A 24,352-nucleotide genomic window follows, 5' to 3' on the forward strand; every position below is an offset into this window, starting at 1 on the left:
TGGATGGTTCTATTTCCAAATAACATGATGTAAGAATTAGATTCAGATATGCAGACGAATGTTTTGACACTGCTGCCCACACTAAAATTTAATTTTCTAATTTCTCAGGCACATGCTATGTTGAACGATAGCATGAGGAAAACTGGGTTCTTTATAATTATAGTAATCTGACAAAGTTGAAAATCTTTTAAAGAGTTTTCAATTTCACATAGCTCAATTTAAAAATACATTTTTGACTAACCACTCAAAAGACAATCAGTTGGTGGCTGGGCAAAGTGAAGCTCTGAGTTCACCTATCATGTTATAGTTCATAAAAGAAAAGCAATTTCACATAACCAATTTCCATTATCAGTGCTGGAATGTTATTAGCTCCTTAGTAATAAAGATAAATGTTTATTAAATTCATATTTACTTTCTCCATTTGCAAATGTATTAATATAAAATTTGAATTGTAGTTTAATAACTTTGTAAGACCAAAAATGCTCATAGGCTAAAATCAACTGGTGAGAAGAATCTTTCATTATCTTAGTTCTTGCCTCACAAAAAGGCATCTGTTTAAAAGGTAGAACATATAACTCTATACAATTATATGTTGACTAGATTTATACTATAACTATGTTGGATATACAATAAATAATTAAATAGAAGGCTATAATTTGATGCTACAGAGTACCCAGATGGCTGGTGAGTATGCTTTCACAAAAGTGTATCTAATGGTCACATTCTCCAAAGAACAGCTTGGGACACTGAATCTCAATAGATGATTATACCACCTCAGGGGCAGAGACATATTAAAATCACTTGGGGGATATTTTTAAAAAAGACAAACATAGGAGTTCCTGTCGTGGCATAGCAGAAACAAATCCTACTAGGAAACATGAGGTTGAGGGTTCGATCCCTGGCCTCGCTCAGTGGGTTAAAAGGACCTGGCGATGCTGTGTGCTGTGGTATAGGTCGCAAATGTAGCTCAGATCCTGCGTTGCTGTGGCTGTGGTGTAGGCTGGCAGCTGTAGCTCTGATTTGACCCCTAGCCTGGGAACCTCTATATGCCATGGGTGTGGCCCTAAAAAGCAAAAAAAAAAAAAAAAAAAAAAGCAATAAAACAGGAACATATACTTTGATCTCCTATTCCTTTTCTGATATAATTGACATACAACATTGTATTGAAATGCACATATATCAAGACATAATGATTTGATATATGTACATACAATTGATCTTTGAACAACATGGATTTGAACTGTGTAAACTGTGCTGGTCCATTTATACACGGGGTTTTTTCAGTAGTAAACTATTACATGATCTATGGTTGGTTGTATCTGCAAATGCAGAACCATGGATATTGAGGAATCTCACACATACAGAGGGCCAACTGTAGGCAATACAAAAGATGTGCAAATGTGTGGCGTATCAGTGCACAAACTTCTGAGTTGTTCAAGGCTCAACTGTATTATGAAATGATTACCATTGTAAATTTCCTTAACATCCGTACCCCACATAGCTATGGGGATTTCTTCTCCTTATAATGAGAACGTTAAGATCTACTCTCTTAGCAACTTTCAAATATATGAGTATTGAAAACTATAGTCACCAGTACACTGCATCCCCAGAACTTATATCTGCAAGTTTATATCTTTTGATCACCTTCACCCATCAAGCCCCAATCCCTCAACTTTGGCAACCACCAATTACTTCTGTGTTTCTATGAGTTTCTTCTTCTCTCTCTCTTTTTTTTTTTTTTTTAACATTCCTTTATTTTTATTTATTTTATTATTATTATTTTTTTGGTCTTTTGTCTTTTTAGGGCTGCACCCGTGGCATATGGAGGTTCCCAGCCTAGGGGTAAAATTGGAGCTACAGCTGCTGTTGGCCTACATCACAGCCACAGCAACTCAGGATCTGAGCCATGTCTGCGACCTATGCCACAGCTCACAGCAATGCCGGATCCTTAACCCACTGAGTGAGGCCAGGGATCGAACCCACCACCTCATGGTTACTAGTCAGGTTCATTTAACCACTGAGCCACCACGGGAATTCCTTTTTTTAACATTCTATATATAAGTGAGGTCAAATGGTATTTGTCTTCCTGCCTGACATATCACTTAGCATAATGCCCTTGAAATCCATCCATGTTGTCACAAATTGCAGGATTTCCTTCTTTTTAAAGGGTGAATCATATTCCACACATTTCTTTCCTCACTCATCAATGGACGTTTATGTTGCTCCCAAATAAGTATTGCTAAAATGAGCATGGGGGTGCAGACACCATTTTGAGACAGTCATTTCATTTCCTTGGGATATATGACCAGAAGAGGAACTGCTGTTCTATTTTTAACTTTCTGTGGCACCTCCACACTGGTTTCCACACTGGCCGTACCATTTTACATCCCCAACAACAGTGCACAAAGATTTCTTTCCTCTGCCTCTTCACCAATGCTTATCACTTGTCTTTTTGATATACAGCTATTCTAATAGATATGAGCTGATAATCTCATTGTGGTTTTGATTTGCGACCTACACCACAGCTCACGGCAACACCGGATCCTTAACCCACTGAGCGAGGCCAGGGATCGAACCCACAACCTTATGGTTCCTAGTCAGATTCATTTCCGCTGCACCACAATGGGAACTTCATCAAATGTATTTTTTATAGCCAAAATTATCTTGGGTAAAACAAACATGTACCTGAATAAAGTGCCGAAGAACATAAAGAATTTCCCCATTTTGAGCTTTTTCAGACAATACTGTGTGAAATTGACGAAATGCTCTAGTACCCATTTCAGCATAGAGAATAATCACTGGTAAGTTTTCTCTGTTCGTAGGAAATTTATGATCTCCTTTAAACAGATACGGTCTGGGTCTAAAATGAAAACAAAACACAAACAAGAACTTAAAGTAAAGAGCATATGAGAAATATGATACTTTATAAATTCTGTTTATCAAACTTATAGGAATATATATAAATTTATGTGTGTGTGTGAATGTATATATACACACACATAAAATCACAGAATTTAAATTTCCTGTGGTGACTTTGTATACAGAATTTCTAAATGACAAAAAAAAATAAATTTGATTAACTCAAAACTGAATATTAAAAACATTTTATTATCAATCAGCATTCACTATTTTTAAAAATAACATACAAATGGAAACATATTTTTAAGTAAAATTTATATTTTCTTCAATTATAAGAATATGATTTTTCATTATAGCTCATAATTCCTGAAAAGGAGCTCCACATCTTTAAAAAAATAAAATAAAGGTAGTATACCATATAAAGATCAGTACTTAATATGACTAACTACACATTAAATCCCCAAGGATAATCAAACAAACAGAGTAGTCCTATGGTCTGGCCCTATCATCATAAGGAGATTGGCACCTTGCTTGCCAGGCACTAAATTAGTATTAAAGGTAAATACATTTTAAACTTTTTTATTAGTACTGGTTATTGGAAAGGTTGCTAAAGAAAAAAATGCCTGTAGATAAATTTTGAGGCTGAATAGAAAGAAAAAACTAGAAATGAAATTGATATTCCAGAGACAAAGGTAAAGGTTTATCCACCATTTTCTCTTGAGTCTATAATGGTGGGTACCTCCCTAGACCCTAATATATGTACCTTTCAAAGCCTGCTTCTTTAATTCAGGAACCACACAGATATATCATATTTGGCAAAAAACTGCAGTATAAACTTGGAGAATTACTATATAAGAAGGAAAAGCATCTTTGAAAATTGAACAGATTACCTTTAAAAATATAAAATTTCACTTCTTGAATTGACTAAAATTATAAAGGGAAATCATACAAATTAGACGTGGTGAAAACGTTAGAAATGGAGCATCACCAGGTTTTTGAAGATCAATTTAATATGCACCAATTTTAGATGCATAGTCTTAATACTTAGTGATTCTAGTTCTAGAAACTTTTCTGAGATAATATCAAGGAAGCAGTATAAAGATACACATACATAAAAAATATATGTATATGGACATTCAACTATATACTTTTTTTTTTTTTTTTTGTCTTTTGTTGTTGTTGTTGCTATTTCTTGGGCCGCTTCCGCGGCATATGGAGGTTCCCAGGCTAGGGGTTGAATCGGAGCTGTAGCCACCGGCCTACACCAGAGCCACAGCAACGCGGGATCCGAGCCGCATCTGCAACCTACACCCCAGCTCACGGCAACACCGGATCGTTAACCCACTGAGCAAGGGCAGGGACCGAACCCGCAACCTCATGGTTCCTAGTCGGATTCGTTAACCACTGCGCCACGACGGGAACTCCTCAACTATATACTTTTTATAATAGAGGAAAAATGTAAAATGCCTTATATCCATTACAAGGGGTAGGATAATTAAATGTACTTGTTCATTTAATTATGGTATCATTTATTTGATAAATTTTTGAGACTCTACTAGGTGTCAGGTAGATATATAACACAATACATAAATGGGTTGAGTTCCACAATGACAAAGTATATACCTATGTTTATATTTATTTATATGTAAGTCATGTAGAGATGTATAATTCAGTATGAGAAGGATGAAAGTTATTCTTTATAATACAATCCCATGTTGGCTTAAAAAAAGGAATATATCTGTAAGTGAATATATGTATTAAAAAAGCAAAAAGCAAACGAACAAACCAAGGGTCATTTTCCCTTTCTACTTTGTATTTTTCTGAAGTATTTTAATTTTTTTATAATGACCATATATAATTTTTTTAACTTTAAAAATGCAGTTTTCCATTTTGGACAAAAAAAAGAGGGTCATGCTGATTTGAAGTGGCATTTGGAAAGCAGTCCTTAATACGATACTTCCCAGAAGCTCCAATAATATTTTCGAAGACACAGTAAAAGACAAAAACTCTTGATGAAGCTGACAATTAATAATAACCTTATACTGTAATTTGGGAGTGAAACCTACTAACTGTAAAAACAATAGTTTAACTTACAATCATAACTGATGTCTTCCTACTTAAAACATAATATACCTTACTACTTGAAATACAGTAAGGAACTCACCAAAAAGAAAGACAGCATGATTCTTTGTCCCTTTCTTACTTCCTGATCCATGTTTCAAAGATTCGTTGTCTGAGTATGTCCTAAACTCGACAGATATTATGCTAAACTGTCATTCATTTATTTGGGAGAAAGTGACAACAATCGTCACTGCCCTAAATGAATGTATCTTTCTCTCCCCTGTCCTCAACCAGGAAATACAAGGAGTTTTTAGAAAATTAGGACAAGAATACCATAGAGTAAAGAAAAACAACTTTGATGCCCTAAAATGTGTTGTAATTTAAAAGAAAGGCAAAAGAAGAAAATAACATGAATGCAAAAGTTAATAGATTAGAACAAAAAAGTAGAATAAATGTATCAGTTATTTCTTGAAAATATAAATACATATAAATTAAATCTGGAAAAACTGAAAGAAAATGAAAACTGAAGAAAACGTAGGAATGAGAAACTTCCACAGAGAGGGAAAAAATTTAAATATTCCTATCACTGCATAGACATATGTTAATATATTATTTGCTTAAATAAGAAAAAAATAACCATCATAGACCACTGTTGACAGTGTGACATAAACCAAGAATTATGTGCCTAAGGTTCACAGAAAGAAAAAATATATTAATACTATATGTAAACACACACACATATACATACACATACACACATATACTTTATATATAAAATAATATATATGTGTGTGTGTGCACAAACACACACACATTACACTATATATATCTATGTATATGCATTTAGCATCTGTCTGCTAAGGAACTGATTTTACACCAATTATAAGCTACTACATTTGCCTTTTAAGTTTCATGGATCCTGGCAGAAGACATGAGAGTCCTAGGTCAGAAACAAAGAACTCACAACACACAAACAGCATTAGCATCAATTAGCATGTTTGGATCACACACCATGAGGGTGAAAATGGACCCAACGGAATGTGACACATGCAGTAGGTACGCACCACAGCTAAGAAACACTGAGCCTGGGGAAGCCATCATTTCACAAGCAGTAAACAACCTGCCCTTTGTCCTAGAGCAGACATTAACTTATCCCTCAAAGTCACTTGATGCACAACCCTGAGAAATGGCCTGGGCTCAGAGCAGACAAGTCCCCACAATCTTGCCCTATGCAGAAAGTCACCATGGCAGAGTTCCTCTCCCAACAACCCACCCTTTGGCCTGACAAATTCTTAACTGAAATCAAATTTTTATAACTATGCCACTCATCAGCCATTCTGATAACAGGAGATGGGAGTAAATGTTTTCAATGTGTCTCATGTGGCATGTAATGAAGGCCACTATGAACAAGACTCCAGGGAGCAGGAAGGGGCCCATCTGCAGTATTAACCTTGACCGTGCCCACAGGGTTCCAAATTCAGTTGACTGTGCATAAATCCCGAGAGGATGAGTATGTTCCATTTCAGATAGACAGAAGCTAGTCTAAGGTCTATTTTCCATTACAACTGCAAGAAAGCAACCCCAACCCCTGATGGAAACATTCTATGCATTCTTTCCAGAAATAAAAACATTTAACCCCAAAATGGCATGTAATATTCCAGTTTCAAAACTGTAAAACTTGCACCTAGTAGTTGCAGCATTAACCACATATATGGCCTAACCCAAGGCTGCTCAGGGGACAGAATTACATATAAATTTGTATCATTAAGATTAAGAGAAGGTTGTGCCAGCCCACATGTTCACACATGAGTTTGGGGGAGGAAGGAATCTATGCATAGGGTCTGCCCCTGATGCGAGTCAGCCACAAGTGAGGCCCCGGACCTCCGTGTTCACACAGCACATAGAGGGAATGCCAAACCCGCAGCAGGCCAGACCATCAGCCACAGCTGCTGGCTGATTCAGGCTGCTGTCCTGGATCTGGGGTCAAAGCAAACAATTCTTCCCCCTCTCACACTTTCCAGAGCCTATAGTCAGGTGCTAGACTTGAGATTCTACCTCAGTAGCCATGAATTCAATGTGTCCCATCCCAAAGCCTACATTTTCATCTATTTTTTAATCATTCTCTATTTACACCTACATTCTCTATTTACACCTATACCTTTCATCTGGAAGAATCAAGTACAAGTGAGACAAGAGCATTTTTAAGAAACTTACAGAGAGTTGTTTTGTATATTTTGGAAAGTAAAGGTTGACTCATTCTAAAAATTTTCTGCCATTCTGTGGGTTGTCTTTTCGTTTCTATAATGGTCCCCTTTGCTATTCAGAAGCTTTTGCATTCATTTCTAATTTTATTGATTTGAACCCTCTCCTATTTTGTTCGTGATAGTCTGGCTAAAGGTTTATCAATCTTGTTTATCTTTTCAAAGAACCAACTTTTGGTTTCATTGATCTTTTCTATTGTTTTCTTTGTCTCTATGTTTATGATTAGATTCTGCTCTAATCTTTATGATTCTACTAGTTTTCGGCTTTGTCTTTTCTTCTTTCTCTAGATGTTTAAGGTGTAAGGTTAGGTTGTTTGAGCTTTTTCTTGTTTCCTGAGGTAAGACTGTACTGCTATAAACTTCTCTCTCAGAACTGCTTTTGCTATGTCCCACAGTTTCGGATTGTTGTATCTTTATTATTATTCGTCTCTAAGTTGCTTTTCCCTTGTGACTTTAAATATTGTTAAATAGGGTTAGGGTTATTTTTTTCTTTGTATTTAATTTTTGTTAATTTGATTAGTATGAGTTTGTGTTTCTTCTTGGCTTTATTTTGTATGGAATTCTCTGCACTTCCTCAACTTGAGTGTTTCCTTTTCCATATTGGGGAAATTTTCAGCAATAATCTCTTCGATTTCTTCAACGATCCATTGGTTGTTTAGTAGTAGTGTTTAGTTTCCAGGAGTTTGTGTTTTTGCTGTTTTATTTATTTATTTATTTATTATTATTATTATTATTTTTTTTTTTTGCAGCTGATTTCTAATCTCATAGCATTGTGGTCAGAGAAAATGTTTGAAATAATTTCATTTTTTTAAAAATTTACTAAGGCTTGATTTGTGGCCTGAGATGTGATCTATTCTGGAGACTGTTCCATGTGCACTTGAGAAGAAAGTATATTCTGCTGCTTTGGGATGAAAAGTTCTATAGATATCGGTTAAGTCTACTTGGTCTAATACATAATTTAAGGTTTATATTTCCTGATTTTCTGTCTGGATGATCTGGCCATTGCTGTAAGCAGGGTGTTAAAGTCCCCCACTATTATTGTGTTCCTGTTAATTTCTCCCTTTACAGCTGTTAGTTGTCCTGTAGATTGCACTGCTCCTATGTTGGGTGCATATATATTTACAATTGTTATATCTTCTTGGATTGAGCCTTTAATCATTATGTAATGTCCTTGTCTCCTGTAGTCTTACTTTAAAATCTTTTTGTCTGATATGAATATTGCTACTCCTGCTTTTCTATAATTTCCATTAACATATAATATTTTCTTTAAACCTCTCACTTTAAGTCTGAATGTGTTATTAGATGTGAAGTGTGTCTCCTGTAAAGCAGCATGTATATGGATCTTGCTCTGGTATCCATTTGGCCAGCCTGTGTCTTGCAGTTGGAGCATTTAATCCATTCACATTCAATGTAATTATGGATAAGTACATACTTATTGTCATTTTCTTAATTTTTTTGGATTGCTATTTTGGATTTTTTCTCCCCTTCCTCTTTTTGCTGTCTTCTCTTGTGATTTGCCGACCATCTTTAGTGCTATGTTTGGTTTGCTCTTTCTTTTTTATGTGTGTGACCATTATAGTTATTTGATTTGTGGTTCCCATTATATTTTGATATAACCATCTGTATGTGTGCAGAATTGTTTCTGGTTGCTGGTCTCTTAATTTCAAATGCATTTTCAGTGTTCTGAATTTGTCCTCTCTTCTTCTCATGCTTGCTACTTTTGTTATTATATTTGTCAACAAGTGATTTGCTACTTTTATATTATCTTTGCCTTTACCAACAAGCTTTTTAATCTGTAATACTTTTGTTTCTAACTGTGGCTGCTCCTTTTCTGCTTAGAGAAGTTCCTTTAGTAGTTGATGTATAGCTGGTTTGGAGGTGCTGAATTCTTTCACCTTTGCTTGTCTGTAAAGCTTTTGATCTCTCCCCCAAATCTGAATGAGAGTTTTGCTGGGTAGAGTATTCTTGGTTCTAGGTTCCTCCTCTTCATCATCTCAAATACATCTTGCCACTCTCTTTTGGCTTGTAGAGTTTCTGCTGAAAAATCAGTCATTATCCTTATGGGAGTTTCCTAATATGTGATTTGTTGCTTCTCCCTTGTGACTTTAAATATTTTTTCTTTGTATTTAATTTTTGTTAATTTGATTAGTATGTGTTTGTGTTTCTTCTTGGCTTTATTTTGTATGGAATTCTCTGCGCTTCCTCAACTTGAGTGTTTCCTTTTCCACAATGGGGTAATTTTCAGCTATAATCTCTTCAAATATTTTCTCTAGCCCTCTCTCTCTCTCTCTCCTCCCGGAAATCCTGTGATGTGAATGTTCATACGTTTAACGTTGTCCCAGAGGTCTCTTAGCCTCTCCTCAGTTGTTTTCATTCTTTGTTCTTTCTTCTTTTCTGTGGCAGTGATTTCTAGCTCTGTCTTCTACCTCACTTATATAATCTTCTGCCTCCACTAACCTGCTATTGGTTCCTTCTAGAGTATTTTTCATTTCAGATATTGTGCTATTCGTCTTCTTTAAATCTTCTACCTCTTTGTTAAACATTTTTTTTTTCGTCTTTTGTTGTTGTTGTTGTTGCTATTTCTTGGGCCGCTCCTGCGGCATATGGAGGTTCCCAGGCTAGGGGTTGAATCGGAGCTGTAGCCACCAGCCTACGCCAGAGCCACAGCAACGTGGGATCCGAGCCGCGTCTGCAACCTACACCACAGCTCACGGCAATGCCGGATCGTTAACCCACTGAGCAAGGGCAGGGACCGAACCCGCAACCTCATGGTTCCTAGTCGGATTCGTTAACCACTGCACCACGACGGGAACTCCTGTTAAACATTTTTTTTAAGTTCTTGATCTGTGTATCCATTCTTTTTCCAAGATCTTGGATCATCTTTACTATCATCACTTCATCACTCTGAATTCTTTTTCAGGTAGATTGTCTATCTTCTCATCATTTAGTGTTTTTTGTATGTTTCTGTCTTGTTTCTTTGTCTGAAAGCTACCTCTCCATCATTCCATAATGTCCACCTTTCCATTTATCATCCTCTTGACAGGAGGTATGTAGATGCAGCAGCAGTGCCCAGTCCTGGAGTTCTTCAGGGTGGTATCAGTACATGTGTACCCAGAGCATGTGTTGTGAGCAGCAGTCTCACACCCCCTTTCCTGGAGCTGGGTAGCTATTAGGGATGGGGTTGGTGAGGCAGATGGCAGTGATTCACAGTTCACAGGATTGCTTTTGTAGCACACACAGGTAGCAGTGTCTCCTGCAACCCCTTCTGCTAGCAGGTAGCTTTCAGGACTATTTCCTGTAGCTTGCAACATTAGCAGTTGCTCCTGCCACCCCTCCCTTTGCCAGGAAGGCTCTCGGGATTGCTCTCTGTAGCTGTAGGGTCAGATGCTGTCATTCTGCCATCACACTCCCCCCAACTTGCTTGGCCACTCCAGGGATCTCTAAAGCCCCAAGGGTGCGGGGCTTCTTCCTAACTGTTGCCAAAAGGCTTTCTCTGTAGCTGTAGGATGTGTACTTCTGGCGGTCCATCCCCCACATGGGTGCTAATAGGAGTGCTTTATGTAGCCACTGCAGATCAGAATGTGGATTGTATGGGCCTCTCAAGGCTCTCTCAGTGTGAAACTAGTGCCACTGAAGTGGGCCTTCACAGGGCCAATGGATGGGCCCTGCGGCTTGTGGGGAAAGGGCGCCACTGCTGGTGGCTCTTCTGGCTCTTCTTCCTTTTGCTGCTAGAGCTGGCAGCTTGTGTTATTCCCCTAGGCGGTTACTCTACCTGCTCCGAGAACTCTGCAGCCTAAGGGCAGGGCTGTTTCCCAGCTTTTGCAGGGAGCCACCATTGCTGAGTGGCTCCCAAGTTGAAGGAGAACATGTCCTGAAGCATGAGAAAGCACACACGGGGAACAAGGCTGTAGTGGTGGATCCCACTCCTGCCTTCCAGCACCCCCAAACAATGGCATCTAGCCTCTAAGCCCAACTGGGTTGCCTCTGCTTAGACTTCCTCAGTTACAGCTGCCCCATACTCTAGGCCCTTTAGGCTGTTGCTGTGTGGCCAACCCCAGTTTCTTTCCCACAGTGCTAGCCCCAGCTCCCTCTCTGAGTCTGATTTCTAAGGCCAGAGTTTTAGTTCCTGACACCTGCTAGCACCCACATATGGTTGGCTGCCTGTAGCACTGACCGTTCGTGAAGGGTTGTTTCCATTTTAACTGCTTCACGCTGACTGTCTAGAGTTCCTCCTCCATCCTGGCTGATCTCCTTGCTGGTGGGGAACTTCCCAAGTGCAGGAGCTTTTCTTCTTTCCAGCTCCTTCCTGGGGGTGCAGGTCCCGTCTTGATTCCTATTGCTTCTGCTTCTTTTTCTTCTTTCTTTTGTCCTATCTGATTTCATGAAGGTTTTCTTGCTCTGTCATAATCCTGAGGTTCTTTTGTCAGTTTTTAGCATATTTTCTGTGTGAATAATTCCACATGTAGTTGTATTTTAAATGTATTTGTGGGAGTAGCTGAGCCTCACATCCTACTACTCTGCCATCTTCCCTCAGTCTTAATAATAATTTTTAAAAGTTACCAAAATTACCTTTAAAAATGCACTAGTAAAAGAAAAAAATACACTGGGCTGATGATTTCATAATCTATCAATGCTTTAAAAGAATAAATTCTTATCTATACTAATTCTTACAGAATAACACAGTTGCCTAATTCACTATATGAAGCTACAATGACATTAAAAATGGCATAAATAGTTAAAATAATCTAAATTTAAATAACCTAATAATGGCTAATCTTACTGAAGTAGAAATAAATGAATCTTAATGAAAACAAACAATCTTAATTCAACAAAAATAAGATAATCCCACACTATTAACAAATAGTTTTCCCTAGAAATGCAAAGAGGATATAAGTTTAAAATACATTACCAGGAACATAACAAGGATGTCCACTCTTACTACTTTTATTCAACAGTCTTGAAGTCCTAGCCACACTAATTAGACAAAAGAAAGAAATAAAAGGTATCCAAATTGGAAGGGGAAAGGTAAAACTGTCACTATATGCAGATGACATGATACTATGTATAGAAATCCTTAAAGACTCTTAAACGAATTCAGCAAAATAGCAGGACAGAAATCAATATTCAAAAATTGGTTGCATTTTTGTATACTAACAATGAAATATCAAAAAATGAACATTAAAAAAATACCTTTTAAAACTGCACCCCTAAAAACTGAATACCTAGGGATAAACCTGACCAAGGAGGTTGAAAGACTTATACACTCAGAATTATAAAACATTAACCAAGAAAATTAAACAGTATTCAAAAAAATGGAAAAGAAATCCCATGCTCCTGGATTGGAAGAATCAATATTGTTAAAATGGTCACACTACCCAAAGCTACAGATTCAATGCAATCCCTATCAAACTACCCATGACATTCTTCACAGAACTAGAACAAACAATCCAAAATGTATATGGAACCATAAAAGACCCAAAACTGCCAAAGAAATCCTGAGTTATGTCTCCAAGCAGGAGACATAACTCTCCAGGACTTCAGATAATACTAAAAGCTATAGATTATTAAAACAGTGTGATACTGGTACAAAAACAGACATACAGTTCAATAGAACAGAATAGAGAGCTCAGAAATAAATACAGGGACCTATGGTCAATTAATCTTCAACAAAGGAGGCAAGAAAATAAAAAGACAGTCTATTCAGCAACTGGTGCTGGGAAAATTGGGCAGCTACATATAAATCAATGAAACTCAAAAAGACACCCTCACACCATGCACAAAAAGACTTAAACATAAAGCAGGATACCAGAAAACTCCTCGAAGAGAACATAGGCAAAACATTTTCTGACATAAATCGTATCAAATGTTTTCTTAAGTCAGTCTCCCAAGGTAATAGAAATAAAAACAAAAATAAACCAACAAGACATAACCAAATTACAAGCTTTTGCACAGTAAAGGAAACCACAAATAAAAAGACAACCCATGGCATGGGAGAAAATAGTTTCAAACAATGCAACCAAAAGGGCTTAATCCCCCAAATATACAAACAACTCATACAACTCAACAAGAAAAACTCAAACAACCTAACTGAAAAATGGGAAGAGGATCTAAGTAGACATTTCTCCAAAGAAGATATAGAGATGGCCAGTAGGCACATGAAAAGATGTTCAACATCACTAATTATTAGAGAAATGAAAATCAAATGAGGTACTACCTCATGCTGGTCAGAATGGATGGCCATCATTAATAAGTCTACAAGTAACAAATGCTGGAGAGGATGTGGAGAAAAGGGAACCCTCCTACAGTGTTGGTGGGAATGTAAATTGGTACAACCACTATGGAAAACAGTATGGAGGTACCTCAGAAAGCCAAAAATGGAATTGCTATATGATCCAGCAATTCCACTCCTGGGCATACATCTAGACAAAAGTATAATTCAAAAAAAATACATGCACCCCTATGTATCTATTCACAATAGCTAAGACATGGAAACAACCTAAATGTCCATCAACAGATGACTGGATTAAGGAGATATGGTACAATATATAATGGAATACTATTTGGCCATAAAGAACAAAATAATGCCATTTGTAGCAATATGGATGCAACTAGAGATCATCACACTAAGTGAAGTAAGTCATAAGGAGAAGGACAAATACTATGATATCACTTAGATGTGGAATCTAAAATATGGAACAAATTAACCTATCTACAAAACAGAAACAGACTCCCTGACAGAGAAGAGACTTGTGGTTGCCAAGGGGGAGGGGAAAGAGAGTGGGATGGACTGGGAGTTTAGGGTCAGTAGATGAAAACTATTGCATTTAGTATGGTTAAACAAGGTCTAACTGTATAGCACAATCTCCTGGGATAGACCATGACGGAAAATAATCAAAAATCAAATCTAAAATCAAAAGCAATCAAGATAAAATATTGAAAGTACTTATATATTTTAGAAAAGGACTTAAACTCAGATATATTCAGAGCACATTCTTTAATATACAATGTCCTAAAACATAAAAATATTTTATTATAAGAAATTTCTATTTCAACCTTCTCTTTTTATAAACAACTTATCATTAATTTACCTTGAAGTAGCCTTCTTCAGCAGCTTTTTAATCTGATTAATTTTACAGGTGTGTTTCTTATGGATAACCACAAATGCATCACAGCCATCTGGTGGGGGCTCATCAGCTGCAATCTAAGATTTCAAAGATTATATTTAGCTATAGTAGTTGATAATTATAATACCATTTTAAAAACTAACACATCACTTTGATTAAAATAACTACTATTAAGTTATTGCTCTAATTAAAGTAAAAATATCTATACACAGGCAGAATCAAATATTTTAACGAAATCAACTTTATAGTAGGAAATACATGCTATGAAATTGTTGCAAAGGTCCCTTTAAATTAAAAGTGTCAGAGTTCCCATTGAAGCACAGGGCAAACAAATCTGACTAGGAACCATGAAGTTGTGGGTTCAATCCCTGACCTCGCTCAGTGGGTTAAGGACCCGGTGCTGCTCTGAGTTGTGCTACAGGTCACAGACAAGGCTCAGATCTGGTGTTGCTGTGGCTGTGGCAGTGGCCAGCAGTTGCAGCTCCGATTAGACTCCTAGCCTGGGAACTTCCATGTGCCACGGGTGCAGACCTAAAAATCAAAAAAAAATTGAAAGTGTCATTATCATTCACTTCAATGGTGATTTGCCCTCATAAACTCTTTATCCCAAATAACCACAAAATTACATAAAATATTCACTTGTATTATAATCAATGCTAACAATGATGAGTTCCCATTTGGGTTCAATGGTAATGAACCTGACTAGTAACCATGAGGATACAGGTTCAATCCCTGCCCCCATTCAGTGGGTTGGATAACTGGCATTGCCGTGAACTGTGGTATAGGTCGCAGATGTGACTTGGATCATGCATTGCTGTGGCTGCAGGCCAGCAGCTGCAGCTCCAATTCAACCCCTAGCCTGGAAACTTACCATGCCACAGGTGAGGCCCTTTAAAAAAAAAAAAAAGTAACAATGAAAATATCAATGATAGGCTGTGGGACCAGGTATTGTAAGTTTTTAGATCTTTTAGAACTAAAAATAGTCACATTAAGATAGATTTATGTACACTGCTAGCATGCTTCTTTGTCAAATACATTTGGGGTATATTTACATACCTGTTGAAACATCTGAACAGTTGGAGAGTATGCCCTTATAGAGAAAGCAAACTTTAAGAGATTGATATGTAAATTGTCTAAAAATTGTCCAGCTTTCTTCAGGATTAAGTTGTAGTAAGAATAATCTGATTCTATAAAAATGAATTCAAAAGAAAAGGATGTTAGTATTTCATATTCAACACACATCTCTGACTGCAGAGTTAACCAAATTAATGTTACATCCTAAGTCTAGTAGGGAGGGTAGAAAGTGCCAAATGGAAAATCAAGATCTGTTTTATTATTTACTTTATTTGGATCTTCCAGTGAGGTCCAGGCAATCAATTCAAGTCCAGATGAAAATAATTTTGCCATTGGAGTTCCCGTCGTGGCTCAGTGGTTAACGAATCCGACTAGGGACCATGAGGTTGCGGGTTTGATCCCTAGCCTTGTTCAGTGGGTTAAGGATCCAGCGTTGCCATGAGCTGTGGTGTAGGTCACAGGTGCAGCGCGGATCCCACGTTGCTGTGGCGGCTACAGCTCCGATTAGACCCCTGGCCTGGGAACCTCCATATGCCATGGGAGAGGCCCAAGAAAAGGCAAAAATACAAAAAAAAAAAAAAAAAAAAAAGATGAAGAAGAAGAAAAAAATAATCTTGCAAGTAAAATCTATTTGGAAGATGCCAACATATCAGACCAATTCACTCCAAGGTTGTGGAGTTACAATGCATGGGTAAGATTTAGACCCTATTTGCAATTTAACAGGAGAATAAGGGAGTTCCCGTCATGACTCAGTGGTTAACGAACCCAACTAGTATCCATGAGGACACGGGTTGATCCCTGGCCTCACTAAGTGGGTTAAGGATCCAGCATTGCCATGAGCTATGGTATACGCTGCAGATGAGGTTTGGCTCCCACATTGCTATGGCTCTGTCATAGGCTGGCAGCTGCAGCTCCAATTAAACCCCTAGCCTTCAAACCTCTGTATGCTGTGGGTAATGACCCTAAAAAGACAAAAAAACAAAAAACAAAAAAAAACGGAGAAGACTAAGAATAGCACAGGTACCATCTCTAGGTCAATTCTTGAAATCGTAATTAAAAATTATTTCTCTAATTATTTGTATAATGCTGTCCTTTCCATTAAGCTATAAACTGTGAAGGCGGGAATCTTTTCTAGCCTTTCAACTGTATCTTCCTAACTTTGGCACACAAAATAGGCATGTGATACATTTCTGAAATTACTAAGTAGTGAATAGATCTCTTTGTTCTAGGCAATAATAATTGCCTATTCCAGTAATTTTAAAGAGTCATCATATGAGAGCAGGTATGCGCAATCACTCCTACTTCTTTAACAAACTACAGGTGATTCCTCAGGAAGTTATAATGAGTTTCTCCCCAAGAACCAAAAAGTAATGCAATTAAGACTCACCTTCAACAGTAAAAGCAACACAATAGAGATCAGAAGAGATGTTATCTTAAAAGTGGATCTTAAAGAAGACCTATTAGCTATAGGGTCAACAAGAAAATAGTTGAAATTAATGTAGTAACATCACAGAAATAAGACCTCATCAGTCAAAAGGGGAATGGTTATCCACGAAAACAGAGAAGAGAGTCAACAGAAACAAACGTGCATAGTGCCAGACCACATACACCAAACTTTGTCAAGGTGACTGTTAAAGTTGTCTCTAATGCAATAATGGATGTAGGATTCAGGGGTTGACAGAAAGTAAACATATGTATTTCAGCCGTAACTTGCAAGATCATCATGAATGTATTGGACTGTTTTAGCCAATGTTCAGAAATAACAAAATCCATCCTCACCAACTAACCTGCTGATAATGGTTTTACCCTTTCAATATCTTTCATGTTTAGTTTCACTTTTCACTCGATTTTTGTCTGGTGGCATTTAATATACATAAATAACTCATCTTTTAAAAAAGCAGCAGTAACAGTCTCCAAAGTCAAGTACTGATTCATTTTATTTGCTTCATAGTTGATTCTGAAATACTTAGCATTTATTTCTTCTTCCTCAACCTACAGTAACTTTTGATTATTATATCAATGAAACTGCTCTCAAAGACACCATTTTTTTGTTTTTGTTGCTTTTTAGGGCCATACCATGACATATGGAGGTTCCCAGGCTAGGGGTCTAATCAGAGCTATAGCTGCTGGTCTTTGCCACAGCAACGCAGGATCTGAGCCGAGTCTGTGACCTACACCACAGCTTACAGCAATGCCAGATCCTTAGTCCACTGAGCAAGGCCAGGGATCGAACCCGCAACCTCATGGTTCCTAGTCGGATTCATTTCTACTGCACTACAACAGGAACTCCTAATTTTTCTGTTGCTAAAAGCTTAATATTTATATTACTTGGTCTGTCTTTAGTATTTGATAACATCTATCACTTACCATTTACTACTACCCTGGCTTTCACTTTCTAGGTTTTCACCTACCTATCCTGGTACTCCTTAGTCTCTAGTCAACGTTCTTCCTCTGATTATCTCTTTTTTTTTTTTTTTTTTTTTTTTGTCTTTTGTCTTTTCGTTGTTGTTGTTGCTATTTCTTGGGCCGCTCCCGTGGCATATGGAGGTTCCCAGGCTAGGGGTTGAATCGGAGCTGTAGCCACCGGCCTAAGCCAGAGCCACAGCAACGCGGGATCCGAGCCACATCTGCAACCTACACCACAGCTCCCGGCAATGCCGGATCGTTAACCCACTGAGCAAGGGCAGGGACCGAACCCGAAACCTCATGGTTCCTAGTCGGATTCGTTAACCACTGTGCCACGACGGGAACTCCCCCCCCCTTTTTTTTTTTTTTTTTTGATTATCTCTTAAACACTGGTGTTCTTTACCTACTTTCTTCTCATTCTATACCTTCTCCCTGAAACTTAAATTACCTTCTTGATGTTGATAACTCTCAAATCCTACCCTTCAGCCTAGATTATTTTTACCTAAATCTCTTACCTAAATCAGCTTATTGGATAGCCTCAACTGGATACTCCACAAGTATTTCAAATGCAACACAGTGAGATGGCAATCATCTTCCTACTTCAAATCTGGTTCTCAGTTATAAGTAGCTGAGTTAGAAACATAACATTTTCTGAAAACTTTTCCATTAAAACATACAAGCAACTTTACTTGTGTAGAAATCATTAAAATCTTTAAGGACTTTGAGAATGAGATTTTCCTATTCTGAGAAGATGGAGAAGTGAAGATAAATAAGGATTCCAGAGACAGCTAAACTTGAACATTTCTTATTCACAACACAAAACTACATAGGTTAACTAACATCACATCACTTCAATCTTTAGACATCAAAAAATACATAACTCTGTGGCAGAACCACACAAAATGATTGAAAGACAGGCAAGTCAGTGTTTAAAAGGTCTTAATTTGCTGGCATGTATGTAGTGTCTTCACAAAATGGCATGAAACTAGAAACTAGCCAAAGATTTAATGTTCAGCATTTACATTATTTTAGGCAAGTAGATCCCTGGAATTATTCTTCAGGAAAGATTACCTAAAGGGTCACATGGAAATTCAAGCTAGAAAATTACAAATAACTGAAGATTTTAAATGTTTCCTCTAGGATAATGCCTTGAAAACAAATTCAGTAAAATCTGATGGCTTTTGATATTTTTATTTCCTCATATATATCATTTCTTATACCTAATGAAGTCAGCAGTGAAGCAGCAATATGCACTCGACTCTCACCATTATGAAGAAGTTAACAGAATTATTCTTTTGTGTTAGTAATTCTTATTTAATACAATTTATTTTAAGTTTAACCCTGAACTACATACACCTCCTCTGCTTAAGGTAGAGCTTAGATATTCCTGAGTTTATATACAGCTTGTTAATGACCACCACCAGCTTACCCAGGCATGCTGTTTCATTCAGGTATAAAATATGCTGATAAATCTAAGCAACTTAAAGAGTTCAAAATTTATGAAAGTAATCTTTGAGATTGCTCCTCCAGTGGAAAACGGCACCAAATATGGCCATAAACCATGTACTGAGAACAGATTTGGGATAGTTATTCTCAAGATTGTAGGTGAGAGCCAGGAAATCTGATGTTGGTTTGTTTTTTTTTGTTTTTTTTTTCCCCTCTTTTAGGGCTGCACCCATGGTATATGGAGGTTCCTAGCCTAGGGGTCCAATTGGAGCTACAGCTGCCAGCCTACACCACAGCCATAGCAATATCTGATCCAAGCCGAGTCTGCGACCTACACCACAGCTCACATCAACACGGATCCTTAACCCACTGAGCGAGGTCAGGAATTAAACTCAAAAACCTGATGGATCTTAGTTGGATTCGTTTCTGCTGCTCCATGACGGGAACTCCTGATGTTGGATTTTTTTAACTATCATGAAAACATGACATATTAATCTAACTTATTTTTACCTGAAATACCAAAACTAAAATTACCAGGACAAATACAAAACCAACAAACAACAATCTCCCATTGCTTTACCAGTAGACTTTTAAGTTTCTCTGTGCAGTCAGAACACTGAAAACATTTAAAACCATGGTTTATCTTACACTTACACTCAGGAATAAAGTCAAGCTATTTAATCACCATAGTAAGTTTTCTCCATTGTCTAAAAGGCTAAAGAATTCCCTCAAGGGATTCCATGTTAGTATCATTTATTCTATTCTCTGCATAGATAGGAAACTAACCTTTTTGTTTCTTTAACTCTTCTTCCTAATAATTAACTTTTTAGCTTCTGCTGCTAACTTAATTTCAGCATCTGACCTTCCCTTAGAAACACATTAATTAACACTTATTCATTCTAAAGATATATGTATATATAGATATATACTCTCATACATATGAAAAAGGCAGGAATGACTAACTTCTTTTTCTCAATAGTGAAATGAAAGCACAGAGGTTACCTGACTTGTTGAGAAAAAGTTCCTGTTGTGGCTCAGCAGAAATGAACCTGACTAGTATCCATGAGTACATAGGTTTGATCCCTGGTCTTGCTCAGTGGGTTAAAGATCCAGCACTGCCATGAGTTGTGGTGTAGGTTGCAGACATGGCTCAGATTCCACATTGCTGTGGTTGTGGTGCAGGCCTGCAGCTGCAGCTCTGATTCAATCCCTAGTCCAGGAACTTCCATATGCCACAGGTGCAGCCCTAAAAAGAAAAAAAAAAAAAAAAAAAAAAAAAGAATTTAAGAGTTCTGGAAAATTTTAAGAGTTCAGGAGTTCTGGAAAATTTTCACTACTACTAGATTAAAACTAATACTATTTCAAAGGAATCTAGGTAAAGAGAAAAGCATAATTCAACAATTTCTCTTCTTGATTATAATGGAATATACACTATATGCTAATTACATGAGTTTTCTTATAATAAAGCATTAGAACATAATACTTTTGGAAATGGATGCTTGGAATAGTTTCCATTAAAATATCTTTTCAAATTTAATATTCGTATTTTTAACCTAATTAAGCACTTAAACTTTACCGTTAAAAACAATAAGGGAGTTCCCGTCGTGGCACAGTGGTTAATGAATCCGACTAGGAACCATGAGGTTGTGGGTTCGGTCCCTGCCCTTGCTCAGTGGGTTAAGGGTCCGGTGTTGCCGTGAGCTGTGGTGTAGGTTGCAGACGTGGCTCAGATCCTGCGTTGCTGTGGCTCTGGCGTAGGCCGGAGGCTACAGCTCTGATTCGACCCCTAGCCTGGGAACCTCCATATGCCGCGGGAGCAGCCCTAGAAATGGCAAAAAGACAAAAAAAAAAAAAAAAAAAAAAGCATATTTAATATAGGCATATAAATACAAATATTGAAAACTGAAATATGCATATCACCTACCTGTTTTCTTATAAATTGCTAATTCTTGTACAGTTTCCAAAAACTGCCAAAATTTTTCATTACTTTCTTCAGCCATAAATTCACTATTAAAAAAAATAAAAGCAAGCTGTTAACAAATGGAAATGAAAAATGGTTTCAATACTATAAACTATATTTTATTTTATTTTATTTTATTTTTTTTTTGTCTTTTGTCTTTTTTTTTTGTTGTTGTTGTTTTGTTGTTGTTGTTGTTGCTATTTCTTGGGCCGCTCCCGCGGCATATGGAGGTTCCCAGGCTAGGGGTTGAATCAGAGCTGTAGCCACCGGCCTACGCCAGAGCCACAGCAAAGCGGGATCCGAGCCACGTCTGCAACCTACACCACAGCTCATGGCAACGCCGGATCGTTAACCCACTGAGCAAGGGCAGGGACCGAACCCGCAACCTCATGGTTCCTAGTCGGATTCGTTAACCACTGCGCCACGACGGGAACTCCTAAACTATATTTTAGAACCAAATTAGAACTTACGGTAAAAATGAAAACCTCCCCAAATTAAAATTACAGATTTTTATTTACTATAGACAAAAAAAGAGAACAGACTGATGATTCTTACCTGAGGTATCAGTTTCAACTACAAGCATATAATCATGACTGGAAAAGACTGCATGAGCAATTGCTTTTGGCTATTCCTCTTTACTAGCAACAAATAAGAAATGGACAATTTATTTTGTTTCTCCATGTGAAATACCACTAAGAAGTACAGTTTAATGGTATTAGAGTATTATATAAAAGTAAAAAGTTTAAAAACAGCCTGTTTTTCATAAACAAAGCCTGGTTCTGGAAACATTCTTTTAGAAGTCATTATTATTTTCATTTAGTGTAGACAATCTTTTCACTATTATTAAAACAGAAAATATCTTACTTTAAAAAATTAATAGAAACCTTGAAGCCCCAAAAGACCTGCATTTATCCACAGAGCATAGGTAAGAAACAGTGGTCAAAGCCATATGAAGCATTTGGAAACAGTGAAATAAGTGAAAGGCTATTCAGGAACAAAGTGCAAGACACCTAAAACAAGTAGGTTTAACTATTTCAACTAGAAAGGACAAAACCACCAAACAAATGGTACAGTCTCTTTGTTATTGCCCACCTTATCTTTCTTTCTAGCCTCAGTAAACCTAAACCAATGCTTAATTTAAATGGAAAATATTAAGGACATCAAAGACATAATGCAGTGAGTCTGAGATGGTTACTAAAGGGGGAAAATGAGGTGAGAAAAACAGATTCATCAACGTAACCATGAAGGCATATGAATTTAATTTAAAACAATAAGTAATTTCAAAGCAACTCTTCTTAATAATGGTGTCCAACTCAAAGGCATTAAAAAGAAAAAAAAAGACCAAAAGGCTAAAAGCAGAGGAAACAATGGGAAATACTAAAAAGGACGTGACTTGAAAAAAAACAGGATGGTAAAAAATCCAAAGTAGAGAGCAACACTTACTGATGTGACGAAACAGGTACTGTCATTTCATATATTGTGCACACAGAGGTAAAAGACTTCTTCCATGTGCCAGAATTTACACATCTGAGTATGATCCTTCAAAGTAATCACCTTAAAAAAGTATTAACTTATACTCATTACCTCAATATACCACTGCTCTAAACACTTTTGGAACTTTTCCTGAATTACTTTGAGGGGCAATTTGCCAATAACTCATCATTACTCTTAGAGGAGAAAATACCCCTGAGAGGCCACCTAAATTAGCATCTTGAAGTTCCATGGTGGCCTAGCATGTAAGGATTCAGCGCTGTTACTAGTGTGGCTTGAGTTCGATCCCAGGTCCAGGAACTCATGCATGCCATGGGCAAGGCCCCCCCAAAAAAAAAAAAAAAAAAAAAAAATCCAGCATCTCACCTTCCAAAAGACAAGATATTATTTTGATCAAAATTAAACAAAAAAAAAAAAAAGAAAAAATCTGGCATTTCAATTTGTTCACTTGTCTTATACACTATTTAGTTCCAAATAATGTTTTACCCAAAAAATCCCAACACAGGAAAAAATATTTCTATAGAGGATTTTTTTATGTACTAAAGAGCATGACAGTAATTATAAGTGTTATTCCAAAAAATATTTTCAGCAAGGACCACACAAGTGAAATAACTACAGTTCCTATGTGTAAGTTATAGTACACATGTTGTAAAATTCAGCCTCATCAGCCTATAATCATCCCTAGCAAAGAGTACTATATTATAAATGTCTTTAGGTAGGGATATAACTTTTTCATCTTTGTTTCCTACATAGTACCCATCAACAGTACCCACCATAGGGCCATGCTCAAAACAGACACTCAACTTTTTAGGCTGAACTATAGGATACATTTTAAAATATACATTTTAACATAGACTTATAGAGGTGGTAAAAGAAATACCCAATAATGGCTTTAATTTAAAAAACTGAGCTTCCCAAACAGAAAGCTCTTACTTTTCCTAAGTTTCTATTTCCCAAGCTCCTTCAATCTACCTAACGCTCTTCAACTGTTCCTCTTCCACATTCATTTCCCTCAACCTCTTTGATTTTCTAAAATTCTGATTTAAGAGAAACATTAAGAACCTGATGATGAGCAGAACAGTGAAGTCTAGAAAACAAATAAACTACAGGCTTACTAGCCTACTACACTGTCACAAAGAAGAAGATTCGGTTCAGAAGGATAAATCAGAACCAATAAATAAAAGTATAGTAGGAAAGATTTTAGTTTATATAATAAAAGACCTGCTAACAATTTATACTCGTTCACAACAGAACAAGAAGGTGCATGAGAAAGCACTGAGCCGCCTATATGGATTACCCAGGTAAAGACCAGTTTCCACGGGTCATTTATACCATAGAGGTAATTCTGATAGTGGTTTGAAGTGTACATGGCCTTATGTAAGATCACTTCAATCAAATTAGTGTTTCTGAGCACCTACTTCTGTGCATTGCGCCTTGGCAAAATAAATAAGAAATTCTCTACTCCAGGATGTCACATTTTAACAACAGAGATTAGCACATATTATATCCTGAAAAAAGGATTATTACGGAAGAACTGACCAAATTTTATGAGAACATAACAGACAAACAGTTTTATCAGAGGAAATGATCAGGCAAAGAGAGTAATATGACATGTCTACAAAGGTATCAATGAGGAAAGGACTGTGTAGTGTGAAGGCTACCAAAATAAA

At 37.0% G+C, this 24,352-nt stretch overlaps 1 protein-coding gene across 4 annotated transcripts in view; it reads right to left on the reverse strand.

The window, feature by feature from the left end:
- Positions 1–24,352, reverse strand: part of UGGT2 (UDP-glucose glycoprotein glucosyltransferase 2) — a 171,828-nt gene that overhangs the window by 140,692 nt on the left and 6,784 nt on the right. For 2 of the 4 annotated variants that reach the window (XR_014819755.1, XM_084982147.1), the window contains exons 2-6: positions 21,156–21,238; positions 20,234–20,477; positions 15,362–15,492; positions 14,270–14,382; positions 2,686–2,860 (exon numbers count right to left, since the gene is read on the reverse strand). Coding sequence is in view for 2 of the 4 variants with exons in the window: in XM_084982147.1 (XP_084838273.1) it covers positions 2,686–2,860; positions 14,270–14,382; positions 15,362–15,492; positions 20,234–20,303 (489 nt within the window). In the remaining 2 variants the exon portion in view is untranslated. The remainder of the gene's footprint in view (positions 1–2,685; positions 2,861–14,269; positions 14,383–15,361; positions 15,493–20,233; positions 20,478–21,155; positions 21,239–24,352) is intronic. The other 2 variants (XR_014819754.1, XM_021065792.2) reach the window with 1 other exon arrangement.

Source organism: Sus scrofa, chromosome 11, assembly GCF_054392235.1.
Source record: "Sus scrofa isolate SSC_HxYL_T2T_F1_AM1 chromosome 11, Sscrofa_HxYL_maternal_Yorkshire_Landrace_v2.0, whole genome shotgun sequence".
NCBI lineage: Eukaryota > Metazoa > Chordata > Mammalia > Artiodactyla > Suidae > Sus > Sus scrofa.